Below are 15,661 nucleotides of genomic sequence, written 5' to 3' on the forward strand. Positions count from 1 at the left end.
CTGCATACCATTTTCTGGGATGTCCTTTAGAAGCCCTCTTGAAATCAGCTCTTGGCGACTTTTTCTAACAGAAATCTTTCTTTCCAAAGCTGTTAAAAAAAAGGAGAAAAAATAAATAAGTATAATGTATAGTGTAATGAACACAACAGGTGAAAATAGTCCACTCTCTCATACCTATAGATGTTTCAGTGAACTTCTCACTTGGCTTCTTCTTCCTCCATTTCCAGGGCTTGAAGATTCTTCCCATCTTGGAGAACTTTCCTTTGCGTTTGGTTGGAGGTGTTCCCCCACCAGAGTTCTCTTCTTCACCCCCTGTTGTGCTGTGTTGCAGGTCTACCTCATCGTCTGCATGAATATGGCATGGTGACAAACAAGATCACAGGTGAACATGTTTTTTTATTGACACCAATACTGCAGATAATCAAAAACCTTCACACTGATTTATTTATACAGGAATAACTACAATGAGCTTCATGCTGCATTTCTATCACTGCAAAATATTACTTGAAAGAAAACTAAAATGACTTTGGTTTTGTCTAGTTCATTTGATCTGGGAGTACCCTGAAGCCCAAAGCAATAACCAGGCACTCTTTCAGTACAATCAGATAAGTTTAAAAACCTGTGACAGAAGAACATTTCAAAAATGATGCACGTCAGCATTTATTCCACTGCTCATACATTCATACACAATTTTTGACAGCACAGCGCAGTTCATTGTGTTTGTGTGAATGTAGCTGATACCTTGTATTGACAAACCCTCATATTCTACAGGGTTATCTCTGCCTCTGTTAAAACTGGGTACAATGGAAAGAATTTGCAGTCTTACAAAATGTCCACATTCAGATGACAACTACCTGCGACTACATCCAACAGTAGACTTCTCCTGTTTCAGTGCATGACTAGTGTCAATGCCCAAAAACAAACTAATCCATATTTTCTGTCAGCAACAGTCAGTCCATACACAGGGCAGTGCTGCTACTTTATTAAACTGTCACACTAAAGGACCGAACCTCAAAACGTTGGTCCAAATTCCATTCTGAGTGTCCGCTTCGCTGTGTCAGCTGTCACATGACACAGACTGTGAAATATGGTCAGTCTCTTCTGGTATTATTCACAACGTGGTGTGAATTAATGTGATTTTTGACATGGTGGTGATACAAATAGGATCACGTAATATCTACTTTTTTTCATATTGGAAATGAAACATTCTACGATTTTAGTATTCTTTCTTATAAACAGAGTTATGCATCCAGAGTTGTAAAAAAAAAAAAGAAAACAGAAGCCATGAGTCAAAATTCCAAAGTTATTCTTATACTATTGAAAATGCAATGGGAGCAATAACTGGGTGTGAAAACACCATTATAATTCTTAGGCAGTGAGTCGTTTGGCAGCAGTTACACAACATTGTGCAACATACTAGTGAGTGTAGAGCATAAAGGTAGCATTCAGGTTTAGCAAAAACCATAAGCACTGCAGCTTCTCATTTTTATGTAATACTGAACATCTCTGTCATTTGTTAAAATAACAAATGTGCTGGTGGTTTGTTGTATTAGCGCTAATTAACTTGATGGCAGGTCTAAATTAAACGTGGGGTAGGTATTAGGTTCTGCGGGTTTGTCACACACACATATTACACCGAGGGATTTAAAAGGGATCGTTACCCTTTTCTAATCCACATGAAGCAGATATCCTGTGGATGAGTTTCTCAAGGTCGCAGATAAATGTAGCCGATATTTAAGAGTAATTTAAAAGCTCAGGACACCAGGCTCCTCTGGTTTTTCTGTACTGAATGGTGGTATTAATGATTAATGCATGACCTATTCATCTATTAATCCCCCACTAGAATTTGATCAATCAGGATTATAGGAGCTGACAACGTAGATCTGCAGACATTGGTTCTGTCCCTGTCAATTTTTTGTGGCTTCCATCCAATTTCCATACAGTTGAGATAAATATATGTTTTGTGTGGACAGTGGATAAACCACAATCAGACCACATTCTGTGAGTGCACAAGTAGTTTTCCATAGGTCAGATTGGATATACTTTGTTGATGGCAGTAAGCCTCTCCCACTGCACTAATATAATGATATATATCACAATAATATTTGTTTTGAGTCTGAATGGTGGTTGTGGTTTTAACTCTTCTTTATGTGCAGAGAATGACAAATGTTTGATTAACAGCAACATTAATATTAACAACATAAATATCATGGTCACTATGAACACTATGTTCAATTCATCTGGTCATCACTAAACAGCACAACACATAAGGGAAATAGTGGATGAATGACAAACTATTACAAAGATAATGTGTTGTGTCACACATCATTTTTCTATTCTCATAAACAAATGTGAAAATTCCAACTGAATTTTTTTAACTAAAAATGTCACTGTTTTCTAAGGTATAAAATAAAAGTTATTGGCATATAAATTTATCATGAAAACAAATGTTACTATGCACTGATTATTTACCAAAACATGCATGTTAAAGTAGAGTTTAGTTGGCATCTACCCTGTGTTGACGACCACTGCATCACATTCTTTCCATACAATGTTTACATTACTTTGTCGACACACTGTGTGAAGAGAACCAGGCTGTTGAAGGGGTCTGTGAAATGAACTCTGTGCAGTACACTGGCCCTCGCAGCTATTCCTGACACATAACCTGGACACCAGCGGGTGTAAAACTGGGCGGGGTGGAGTGGCAGTGAACTGGGATAATACTGATGTGGTTTAGCTGCAACAGAATCAAAGTGTGATGTGGTGAGTGACATTGTGTTACAGTGGAACACAAAAAAACAAGATGGCAGCTTTTCACAGAACAACTGTAGAGTTAAAGACAGTTGAGAGGAAAAAGACTTAACACTAACACAAAGACTACAGATCTGCATTTATAGACTGACTAAACAATGTGGATTCCTGTAAATGTTCAGCCATTCAAACTCAAGGGCCTAATAAAAGCATGAAAGCTGCACTACCCAGCTGACACTAATGCAATAACCCTGCACTCCTCTGGTCAAGCTGTCCATACAGTATGACTCATGCCAGTCACATGATATGTTGCCAGCAGCTACAAAGAACCTCACACCAGGGGTTAAAAATACATCTTGCACAGAGAGCAAATATGTAACAAAGAGGATGTCCTCATGTCAATCGCCTCATGTAGGAAAGTGTTTGTAGGGAAACCCGACAGTTGAAAAAAATAAAGCAAATATTGATCCAACAAATAGCAAATTAAGTCATTGGTTCTAATTAACATAATGAAGGCTGGGACCAAATTACAGTCTGATATTAAGCAGGAAAGAGCTGCCAGACAAACGGGTGGCCTGCATTACACAGATGCTGGATTCCAAGAGCTGCGAGCTGTGTTATTAAACTTGCAAATGCAACTTGGGACAAGATCCTGCTTTTGACAGCAAAAACAGGTTCTGATGTGTTTGAACTGTTATTACTACGGTTGCTTAACCAGACAGTAAGGGGGTTCATGACTCACTGTGTACCTATGGAACTAATATACGACTTGAGAAGTGACTGAAGTTAAAAATGTAGATCCACAGGCGGAGATCTGGTGTTAGTTGGTGTCTTGTACCCTCAAATCTGTTTTTCTTTTTTTACAGGGAGATGGGGCCCAGCATGCAGACAGAGAGGAGTTTGTGTGGTTTGTAGATTTCACAATCACCACATTCCATCTACATGCATTCTTCTACACTTGTCTATGCATGCCACCATCCAGTTTCTCTCTGGTTTACGAAACACCTGTTTATAAATATGTATACACTATCCTGATGTTGGCTTTCCATTCTAAATAAATGCAAACATGCTTGCCAGATTGCTTCCACATCTAAAATCTGTCAAAGTTATGTTTTTGGGTACCGTGTAGTGCTGAGCCTTGCCCTCGGACTCACCCGTGTTGTTCTGGGCTGGTTGCTGTGCCAATGTCTCACTGCTAGCACTCTGTCCCATGCTACAGCTTCTGTCCCAACTGGCCTGCCGAGCCCTGCCTCTCCGGAGGCCAGCGGCAGGAGAGGAAAACTCAAAGCCACCTCGCTCTTCTCCAACTAAACATGGAGCTCCTCTAACTCAAGACTGTCTTGACTGCTCACTTGTGTCGTCTTAGCCTCTCTTGCCTCCCCCTCCCTGCCGATTATGTTATTTGGTCTCTCCCTCCCGTCCTCCCTCCTTCTTTCGCTTTAAAACACAAGCACACTCACTTACTCAGTTCTTGGTCCCTCCCTTCTTGGAGCTCTGACTTCATAAATAAGGTACGCGAAAAAGGTAATCCGGCAGTCTCGGATGCCTTTCATTCCTGAGAGTAGATTTTTCAGGGGCAAAGTTCGCAGTAGGCGAGCTTTGAGCTTCGGCAGGTCCAGCCATCAAGCCCTGAGGGATTTGGGATGCAGTGGGGCCCCCCACTAGCAACATTTCCCAGACTGACACAACAGTGCTCCCTAAAGGACAAGGGGCGGGCTCTGCAGGGTGAGGTAACTTGAGAAGTGGAAGGTGAGTCAGGGCCAAGGTGGAGCTCAGTGCCAGAGCAGAGGAAGTGACACAGTGGGGGAGTCCAGTGACTCTCTTAGGAATGTCCCTTTAAACTATGAAATGCACGTGGACACTGATAAGACTTTATCGAGTCCAGAGTCCCCCAAAAAGTTAAATTAGATATTACTCTCTACTCTCTAGTTATTATTATTTATTAACAACAGCATGATATTGCTATCAGGGTTTAATAGATGTGGCCTTAAACTTATGTTTTAAAAAAAGGTCAAAACAAGAAGAGTGTGTGGTAACAAAAGAGGGACCTGACTATCCCTGTGTTTCCTGACATATAATACATCAAAAGGAGCTCACATCACGTATATGTTGCTCCCTCTACAGTCCAATTAAAGCTACAGCACAGAAGAGCAACTGACACAGGAATGTGTGGAATGCAAGACCACACATTGGCTTTTTGGTACAAGGTCAATAATCAGGAAAACGATCCTTGAAAATCACTGTTTAATAAATAGGGTTGACAACTTCCAACTCATGACTCATTGCGGCATTGAAGCCTCTTTTCATTGTTTCTAAAGAGAAGCAGCAGATGGAGACAAACACATATTTCAGGCTTTGAAACAAACCTGAGAACACGAGGCCTCACAGAAACCAGAACAACAACTTGATGACTCAGAAAAGTGCTGTTACATTATGTCATCATGACAATCCCCAAAACATACAACTCACATCATGTGAGCCAACACGCTGGTTGACTTTATCCTTTCTGATCAAAATACGTGAACATGTGAGGCTTCATGAGAGAAACATCACTTGTAGAAAATTGCTGAGGAGGAAGTCCAGTTTATTTTTACTGCTTGGCCGGGCAGGGATGAGTTGATCAAGCTTACTTAATCTGTTCCTGCCATGGCCTAATTGTCAGTAGGGTACTCGTGGAGCTTTGCACCGGTCTGCCTTGGCATTGAACAAAATATAAGTGTATAAATAATAACTATAAAATAATAATAATCATTTGCTTTCACTGCTGTATCGCATGTCAACAAAGGACAAGTGAACTACAGTTTAGAACACATTCCAAAGTAAATTAAAACATCTGAAACTTAAATGATAACCTTCAAATTTTAACATCCAACAACAAAAAGAAAGCAGGTTTACTCACAGACATATTCAGACTGCACAGCCATCCCAAGCGTTTCCCACAGATTCCACAAATACACAACAACACCTCAGTTCAGGAACAAAGGTCCTCTGAGCAATGTGAGTGTATACGTGATACGCTGAGGTCGTCAAATGATCGAGGTCAGTGGTGAAACCCGCACAAGGCCATGCTTGGCACTGAGAAAAACCAGCAGCTCTGCTTACCTACAGGTGTGTCCTCTGGGTGAGGGCCAATCAGATGGCTGCAGCGTCAGCAGCACAAAGCGTCACACAGGGCCAACCCCTTGATGGACAGCTTCGTAATAGCACAGCACTGTGTTTCTGACTCACCACTTTCTGTCATCATGATACTACAGTTATAGTTATATATAGCATTAGTCTCACTACAGTTACTGTACTCCTAAGTACAATATTTAAAATCTGTTAGACTGGGTTTTCTGCAAAAAAGAACTTTTGTTTTGTAGGAGTCTTTGTTTGCCAACAAATTTTAAACTGCAGTATTAAAAAAACATTTTTATTACCAGGATTTTCCATCACGGTGTCCAAAACTCAGCAGTCAGCAGCTCCTGAAACTGATAAACAAAAGGAAACATGTATAATTTGGTAGATATTCAATAATACAGCAGAACACAACACATTACTTCATTATAAGATGTTTGTTAAAAGAGACTCCGGGATAAACAAATATTTATTTTTTTATAATAATTAAATAATCTCACTTGTTGTCACTGAAGAAATATAGCGTAATTTGCAGTGAATTCAAACGAATTCAGTGAAAGGAAGTAGAAGGAAGCACAATCCTAACGCAGCAGATATTTAAGTTACTCTAACAAAATGTTTTCCAATTACTTAAGACTCTGGTTGTCCATTATTACTCAGTAAGTCAATGAATGGCTCTCAGGGCACTCAACAGATTGGATGTTCTCTGCAGCTAATGGGGGGGGGGGGGGGGGAGAGACTTCGAAGCCTAACAAAAGCTCTGATGTGTTAGTGAAGAGAAAATAGTGTGTTCATTAGCTCACAAGCCAACTAAAAATCAATTCTGAATCCTGCCAGAGCAACATGTCTAATTCTTAAGATGTCATCACACAACGGCAGTGAGCTGGGGAATACAGGGAATACATTATTTCCCCAAATGCACATTGATCTTGCTTTGAAAATACACTCTTAATTTACAAGAGGGGCTGATGCATGCTGTGTGCAATTTCGTTTTATTAATCTCTTCCATGAGGTGATGTGTAAAGCTCACAGGTGACACAAAAATGGTAACTGAGTGTTACCTGAGCAAGTTAAAGACAAAATACTGTAGTTTTACAAAGAAAAATATACATACATTAAAGTAATAATAAACAAAATAGTAGACATGTCTGTCGGTAATGCACTGCTAATTCTATAATATACCTAATAAACTGAGATGATGGTTTGGGGGTTGTTTTAAAGCACTTTCTAGAACAGCAGATATGTCTAGTAGAATCCCCCAAAAAGTTCAAACTTCTTTAGCTAACATCACACTTATTTAGGATCCGAAATGCATAAACTTGCAGCTCCAAGTTTTCTCATATGACCAAATCAGTATGCCAAATTTAATTTAGATATGTGATGGTGAAGCCCAAAAGTGGGATGATTTGACACAAAATGAGCCATACTCGTCATGTTCTGTGTGAGAAGAAAACTGCTAAAATACATTTTAATTCTGAATAACTAAAATCAGACATTTATTGAAGTCCAAACACCACGGTGGATGGCAGTTTTTATTATATGCAATTAAACAGGAGGTCCATGAAAAGAATGCCCCCATTAGGGCTAAGTCAGCTTTGTGAAACAGTTCTATACTAGTTGAATTTGTTAATTCAAGTCCGCCTTTTCTCTGCCGCTCTGGGTCACCTTCATTCAACATTCCTCCAGTACAAAGCTCCACAAAGTACCAACAATGGAGAAACCACTTCCACTAAATTCTATGAGGTCTGTTATTTAGTCCAGACTGAAATAAACAATGCATTTACATCCATCTAGATTTATTTCAGTTGACTTTTTCCTGTAAAATGCATTGTATTGCATTCTATTGCAACTTTAAATATTACTTTCTATAATCTAATGTCAATAAAGCCATCATTACTTAGTCAGGAATTCACAATTTGTGATTGTGCTGTAGCTTTAAGACAGATCAGTGGGTGGAAGGGGGTGAGCAGCAGAGAGTCAACTTCAGGATGATAAGGACAGATAAGCAGCTCAAATTAATAATCATACAGACAATCAGTGATCATTCTCTCTCCCACTGAACTTCACAGCAAGCAACTATTCAAATGATGGCCCTGCCTGTAATTGGTTCACAACCGTAGGTGCAGTATCAGAAAGGGGAGGTTGCAAACAGCAGTATCAGTCTGCACTTTGGAATGTCAAGAGTCCCAAACTGGCAGAACCCAACCCATGTGACTAACTACCCTGCACAATACAAACTGCAGAATAAAAGAGAGACTGTAACATGGGAAGAAAGTACTTGACCTTTTTATCATAGGGCTGCGATGATATGCTTATCTACAGTTGAAATTCAAAATTACATTCCATACAAACTGTTAGTACACTAGATCAGTGCAATAAAAAAAAAACAATTAGGAACGAGTGTGGCAATAAAAAAATATTTTGAAAAAAAGATGTGTGATACTCAAATTTGAATCAAACCAAAAACATTGGTCGTTGCCATGTTAATTAGTATTCGAATGGTTCCTTTTTTATCAGTATTATTATTATTATACATTACCACTAGGCCTTTCACGATGACAAATTTAGTTGGATTTCATTATTGCATAAATTATATTATTGTCATTATTGGAAGTAGGAGCTGAGCTGTCTTACAACTGAAAAAAATCTCTTTTTCGGTCTCTGGTTATTCATATGGGACCAACCTGCATGCTAAGAAAGTATAACGTTGTTCCAACCACCCCTTCCCTTAAAGCTTCTAACATTTGTGATTAAGTCTTCCTTGATGCTTTGAAGCCTCAAAGATGGTATTCAGGAAATCCGCTATATTTTACTCCATGAACACCTATGCGTGTCTGTGTATAATGTAAACACAGTGTCTGTGTATAATGTAAACACAACACATGCTCAACAGCTGCAGGCAGGATCACATGTATAGACTGTACACCACCTCAAATGATTCACTGAAAATGCCAATGAGCATTCCTCTAGTCTGTATGCTACTGCTCCATATCTTCCTCAGGTTATCAATGTCCTCAACAATCAGTGTACAATGTACAGTGCAGATGATTCAGAGGAGCACCTGCAAGATTTAGAGCTTAATGATTGATCAAATGCTGTTAAATCTTTACAGTGAGCTAATTCAGGAAACTTAACCCCTGGCAGAATGAAAAGGCTCTGTTCAATTAGTGTGGGCAATGACCTCAGAAGGGAAATAGTAAAAAAATTTATAATAAATCAAAAGACCATGAACACTCTCATTGGCCCATTACCATTTTAGTAATGGATTCATCTGGAAATACTAAAGGTAAATAGGATGACTGTCAACTATTTACCTTTGTAAAATAACGATCTATTTCTAACAGATAAAAACACCTATCATCAATAGTAACAGGGCATATCTAAAAGACAAACCAAAGACCTTTAGTTGCTCATCTCACTGCGATCTCTGTTGTTTCCATGCCCAGACGTTGTCCGGAGTAAATACAGGCACATGGAGGCCATACACACTACTGAGTCACATTATGAGTTGCCGTGATGAAATGAATACAAGTTGGATCAGCCTGTGATTTAAATTCTTTACTTTGATTTTCGGTGTGGTCTTGAATCCAGCCCTCAATGGGTTGATGATTTTGGTTTAGATTGACCATTGTTGCATAATTTTGTTCTCAGCAAATGATAAAATGTACATCAGTAAAGACTTTCAACTTGAATAATTTGTTCATCAAGATCTAATTTGTGATTTAAGTGTTCCTTAATTTTTTTGAGCAGTGTATTTAAAACCCAAAGATGGAGTGACATGAAACCCAAACGTCTGAAATGCAGGCCAAAATATATATTTTTTAATATCTGGCGACATTATTATATTGTTAGGGGTGCAGAGAATAATTTTAGGGGGGGTGCTCAATCACCACTAATAAGAGGCTAAACTCGCCTATGACTTGCGCTAAAGGTTATAGCGTCTCACATCGGAGAAACATCTTATCTGTGTATGGCTGTTAAAAGGGAAAAGTCCACCGTATGCATGTGTCCCGTTTTGATGAGCTGCTGCGTCACATGGAACCGTTTCTACAGCATGGAAGGACCCACAGCAGCTCAGTCAGTTAGCAAGAGACACTGTGTCTTGAGAGTGTGCAACCATCATGCGCTGTAAGCTAAGGAGAGGGGAGGGGAAAGCAGGGGTCGGATGCCAGGCAACAGTGAGAAGGGGCGGGGGCAAGGTGAGATTGTTTTCTGAACTGTCATATACAGGTAATGCTCAGTAAACAATGGAGTTGAATTTGACTCAAACTTTTTTTTTAAAAATTGGACAATAACCACCATAAAAAGGTGCAACACTATTTTGTATTTAAAAAGGTACGTAAACCCCTGACCGTGATCATGATGCTGAAATAATATATTGTGCCCCCCCCAAATACACAAAATATCTATAAAATCTCAGCTGACCAAATATGGCAGCCCAATTTGATTTGATTGATTTGTTTTGCAATTAAAAAAATAAAATAAAAAACTTTATCAACTTTTTATTCATCTTTTCCAACATGCCCATAAAGAGGGAGAAGTTGATACACACTTGAACTAACAAATAATTCAGTAGATAAAATTCAGCACCACTGAAACCCAATTCTGTTCTCAAATATCCTCCCGGTGTGTAGCAGTTAGCTGGTGCAGGCTGGCAGCAAAGCAAACAGAGGTGAGTTAATGTGCACCGCTTTGTGAGCATATAACAGAGGAAACGACAGCAGCTGGGCCATCCCCCATATTGTAATGCTGAAGCCTTCAGGACACCACATGAACATGTACAAACACACACACAGGTTCACACCCAGCCCTGTCCCTATCTCACTGAGCATCCAAAAGCTCAAGAGGAAACGTCCTGCTCTTAGTTAACGTGTGCCCGGCTTCAAGTTATGACTTCTATGCAGTTCTTTGTGTATCAGGCCCACATTGACTATGTCAGCATTATAAAGAGAACAACTCAGAGAACAGTCGGAAAAATGGCAGGCGGATTTTCAGGTTTAGAAACAGGATCCAACAGTGGTATTTCAGCACTTACACGCAAGTGCAAGTGTAAGTGTCCACCTTTATTGTATTCCTAATGGAGGTGAGGCTTCAGTCCTGTTTACACAATAAGGTTGCAAATCCCTGAGTAATGTGTACACTATTTAGGACACGTTATTACTGACACCTCGTACCGGTTAAATTCAGCAAAAATGTCAGTACATTGTCATAAGTCTAATATACATGTTTATGGCAGAACAATAAACTGAGGTGACTAAATCAGGTTGTAAATGAACAAGAGTATGTTTATAAATGTATGCATTATATGATCATGCAACAACTAATACAATCGCAATCAGAGCACATGGTGTGCTATTGACATTTTATGTATCAGTTTCTTCTTGAAATGAACTGTTGTCTGTGGTTTCACTATCTCAGCATCATCTGAAAAAAATCTGTTTCGTTAACAATCATTTCACCACCATTCCTTCCGCTTATAACCAACCAAGCTTTTCTGAGAGTGCATATTTTTTCACGTGATTGCCTGCACTAATCATATCACCAGTAAGTGAGTCATGGTAAGCAAGATGTAATTCACTCTCATAAATCAAAGCCACAGAAAAGATTACAAACCAACACTTTCATTTGCTGTCATGCTAACTGGGTAAGTTTAGTTCCTGCCTTGCTGCTTGTCATTCAAATAATACACAAACTCCTTTCATCTAACAGCCATAGACTACAAATTGATTGTTTATTCGAACAAATATGAAATATAGAAAATAAGACCATTTCCTTGCTACTAATGTAGCAATCCAAACTAAATAAACCTTAATAATGTACATTTCCATACAGTTCTAAAGGGAGCCAACAGAGAGATTATGCTGCCTTGGCAAAGTAAAAACATCTCCTGAGATTGCCAGCTCGATGAATGATACACTTTGCGACATGTCAGAGGTACTTCATACTCTCACTGGCATTCTTAACCGTTGCGATTCCTCTGGAAAGTCAATGTTTAAAATCAGCAGCGTTTGGTTCACACTGCACGGTGGTTTATAAATTTTACACAATCCTGTTTGTTCACAGGAAGCTCCCAGTTAGCTCATTAAGAACTCCCAGTTCATCGGATAAAGGGGCCGACCTCTGCAAAGCGGAGAGGAGTACAATCAGCCATTGTGCCAAGTTTCATTCTGCAGACTTAGCAATCACTAAATAAAGAGCCAAAGTGGAGTTTGTTAGTGAGCGAGCTGCATGGACCTAAAAGAGACACTGTCAATGGGTAGCTGTTAGCTGTTAATGGTTCACACTTTTGATTATATAAGGCGCACACATATGGACCCACAATATTCAGATGCTCAAACACATCTCCGTGTTCTATCCACTTCTATTCTAACAACCGTGGAAGCACGTTTTAATTAAGTCTGCCACTTCAAATCAAAATTGACTTAAAAGACCTGTACAAAGCTGCAGAATGCAGGTTTAGAAATATGTAATTATATGTAAATCTAGATAGTGTATGTGCATAACTTCCCACCAAATCTAATTTAAAAATGTGTAAGGACCACAGCATTCCCCTCCAGACAAACAGCCGGTTATCTGCCGAAGAAAGCACCATCGTAAACATGACTGCAGCTACATGCCATGGTGGGTTTCTATTTGGTTCTCAGGGTCAACCTCACTCCATGCTGCTACCCACCTTGTGTGCGATGAAATTAAACATCTCTGCTCGATAATCTTTGTGAGATGCAACAACATACAGTTCTCTGTATTCAAACTCAACAACATGTACGGCCCGAGTACAATACTCTGCAGCTCCTTTTGTCCTCTCTCTTCTCTCCTATGGGGCGTATTGTCGCTTCCAGTCACTGCTGAAAGCTTGTGGGTGCTTGTTGGAACAAGCGGACGGGCCTGTGAAAGGAATGCAGTGGAATGCTTCAAGTAATTCACACCTGAAGCCTCCCCCCACCCCCCTGTGGAAAACACAGGTGTTTTTTTTTCATTGTCCTGTGGAGAAGAGGTAGTTCAAACAACTCATAAGAATGGTTTGCTCCGTTCTTCAGCCTAGTGCAAACAATACGTGGACACTTACATCAGATACAGGTACAGGCAGCGGACACCTGAGGCTAACTGTGCACAGTCAGCCTCAGGTGTCCGTAAACAGCCTGAGTAGCGTCCTTTCTACTTTTTGTATTGTCTTTGTGCGTTTCCCTCTTTTTCTGGTTTCCCTAACAGAGAGAAGGGCTGTGAGCTAAAGATAGACCCGCATTACAAAACAACCGCAGTCATAATGCTAATCCGTGTCTGCTGCTAGCCAAGAGTGGAGCCAGCAACAGGTGGCTACAGCCCCTGCACTGTGGCATTAGCTTCGTTAGCTCACATAAATTAGCTGTCGCTCTACACGACGTGTGTATGGTGGTAAACAACGGCCGCTCACCTTCTCCAGTGGCCGCCTCGCTCGTGTGGATGTGTCCGCCACACAGGAGACGTGTTTCCCCCCTCGTATCTCGTCGACCCCCGGTTACTTTTGACACTTGTCGCCGCTGTCCATCACAGGGAGAGAGCCAAGGCGGAACTAGCTTCACTAACAAAACCTCTGCACCCGAACCAGGTCATTAAAGTGACTTTCTGAAGCGGGCGGCGGGAATGAAGCGCCCAGACATCAACAACAGACACCAGGAGACAAGTTTAAATCTGTGATCGAAACTTCTTTCTTCATATTCCGCTGTCAGAAGGTGTCGTACACGTAACTCGGTGGGAGGATTAAATGCTGCCGCGCATGCGCACTGACAGACTGGGACGTCACACCGTCCCGCCCCCCCCCCTCCACTCCAGTGAAAACAATTCTGAAGGAACCCGAGGAACCACGTGACCACACGAGCTTTCAATGACATGGAGACAAATCATTTCTTCACTCAAGTTGTGTAAAGATTGTTGCCATGAGAGAAAAAAAATATAAGTAGGTAAAGTACTGATATGTTTATGGAACCGAAACACTTAGAATGATAATTAGGACTTTAATTATAGAGGACAAAGTACAAAGTGATGCACAACAAGTACAAAGTGATGCACAACAAGCCCTATGAGACAAATTGTGATTTGTGAATATGGGCTATACTGATTGATTGATTGATTGACAACAGAGAGGAAATGGTTAAATACAGAAGGAGGTGGATTAATAATAATCATCATCATCATCATCATCATCATCATCAAAATCATCATCATCAAAATCATAATAGAGATAAAAGACCAGAATAGCCTGGCACCTCAAGAAATGTCAGGAATATGCCTTCCAAAAAGAGTGTGTTTTTCGCTGAGATTCAAAAGCAGACACCATCTCAAACAGCCATATGGCAAACGCTCTGCCCCCCCCCCCTAGTTTTCTGCCTATGAGTGACCACAGATCCGTGCCCAAGATTGAAAGCTGCACAGAGGTAAGTAGGGAACGCAGATGGATGGATCAGAGGCAGAGCCTTGGGTCAGGCCATTAAGAGTCTTCAGAGTCATCAAGAACATTTAAAAACCAATCCTAAAATAAACTGCTAGTCAATGTAAAAACAGATAAAACAGCTGTGATGTGAACATATCTCTTATAGTTCCAGTTAATATCCTAGCTTCTGAATTTTGTTCAGAGGATATGTATACTATCGCCACGGTTGTCGTATCTCCTGTTAATTTGAAACCAACCATTTATTACAACCTTTTTATGTTATATAATTTTAATGAATTTTTTGAAGTTAGTTGTTACTTATGCCATAGATAGTTAAGAATATAAAGTAAATAGAATCTAAAAATATTACAATAAAATATGAAAATATTCAATACTGATGTGCTAATATCCGCAGCAGCAACCCACTAGAAAAGTGTATCAACTAATGCATGGTAAACAATACATCTCTACTGGCCTTTATGGAAAACCTTCTGCGTGTTCAGCCTTGTGAAAAATACTTTTCTGGAATCTGGTTGTTGCAATTCAGTGTATTTTATCAAAAACTGCACTGCAGGATTACACATAGATGTTAAGCAAAAGGAAATGTGCTTTGAATGTTTGTAGGGGCCTAATATAAGACTGATTTCCACAGTGTTTACTTGCAGACAGTACAAGAAAGATTGTGTGATGTGTGATTGAGTGATGAACAGATGTGATGGATAATGTGAAAATCCAAATGTAAAGGGTGACTGTGGCTCCGGGGATAGAATCGTCCACTCTATCGGCTGGGCTGGCACTGTGTGAGTAGTGTGTGAAAGACAATTTGGAGCATATAGTAACGCTGTATGAATGTTCAGGCGACTGGGTGAATGTGGTTTGTATTGGAAAGCGCTTTGAGCGGTCGATAAAACTGTTAAAGCACTATATAAATACAGATCATTTAAAGCCCAGTTATTTATTTATTTATTTTGAGGGAGAAAATGGTCTTTGTATTGTACAGTGCACCGACACATATATCAACATTTATATGTTCGTTTTTTTTCTTATTTTTCACATATATATGGTATTGCATATGACACACTCCATTTCATTATTGATACTGCTTGAATATGGAAAAGATAAAACCCTTTCACATGAGTAATGCAGTAGAAAAGATGAAGAGTGTGTTTGTTAAACAGCTTTTGAATAAAGATAGTTGTCATAGATTAACATATGTTTCTTTATTATGTTTGATTTGCCAGATTCCCGAGGGTGTAATACAGTTCTAGAAAATGCTTTAAACTTTTGTGTCCAATTGTACTTGATTTGACCAAAGTGAATCAGGTGCGATGTAGATATTACCTATTTTTGATATATTTAATAATTGGAGATTTTGACTGAAAGTGA

At 39.7% G+C, this 15,661-nt stretch overlaps 1 protein-coding gene across 10 annotated transcripts in view; it reads right to left on the reverse strand.

Moving 5' to 3' along the window:
* The window catches only part of phactr4a (phosphatase and actin regulator 4a), a 29,001-nt gene extending 15,389 nt beyond the window's left edge, over positions 1–13,612 (reverse strand). For 2 of the 10 annotated variants that reach the window (XM_034599825.1, XM_034599824.1), the window contains exons 1-3: positions 3,906–4,145; positions 175–345; positions 9–89 (exon numbers count right to left, since the gene is read on the reverse strand). In XM_034599825.1, the coding sequence (XP_034455716.1) occupies positions 9–89; positions 175–345; positions 3,906–3,963 (310 nt within the window). In that variant the 5' untranslated portion in view covers positions 3,964–4,145. Of the gene's footprint in view, positions 1–8; positions 90–174; positions 346–3,905; positions 4,148–4,211; positions 4,477–5,650; positions 5,802–6,170; positions 6,222–13,279 lie in introns of those variants that run through there. The other 8 variants (XM_034599822.1, XM_034599821.1, XM_034599827.1 and 5 more) reach the window with 8 other exon arrangements.
* Between the last annotated feature and the right edge of the window lie 2,049 nt (positions 13,613–15,661).

Source organism: Hippoglossus hippoglossus, chromosome 11, assembly GCF_009819705.1.
Source record: "Hippoglossus hippoglossus isolate fHipHip1 chromosome 11, fHipHip1.pri, whole genome shotgun sequence".
Classification (NCBI taxonomy): domain Eukaryota; kingdom Metazoa; phylum Chordata; class Actinopteri; order Pleuronectiformes; family Pleuronectidae; genus Hippoglossus; species Hippoglossus hippoglossus.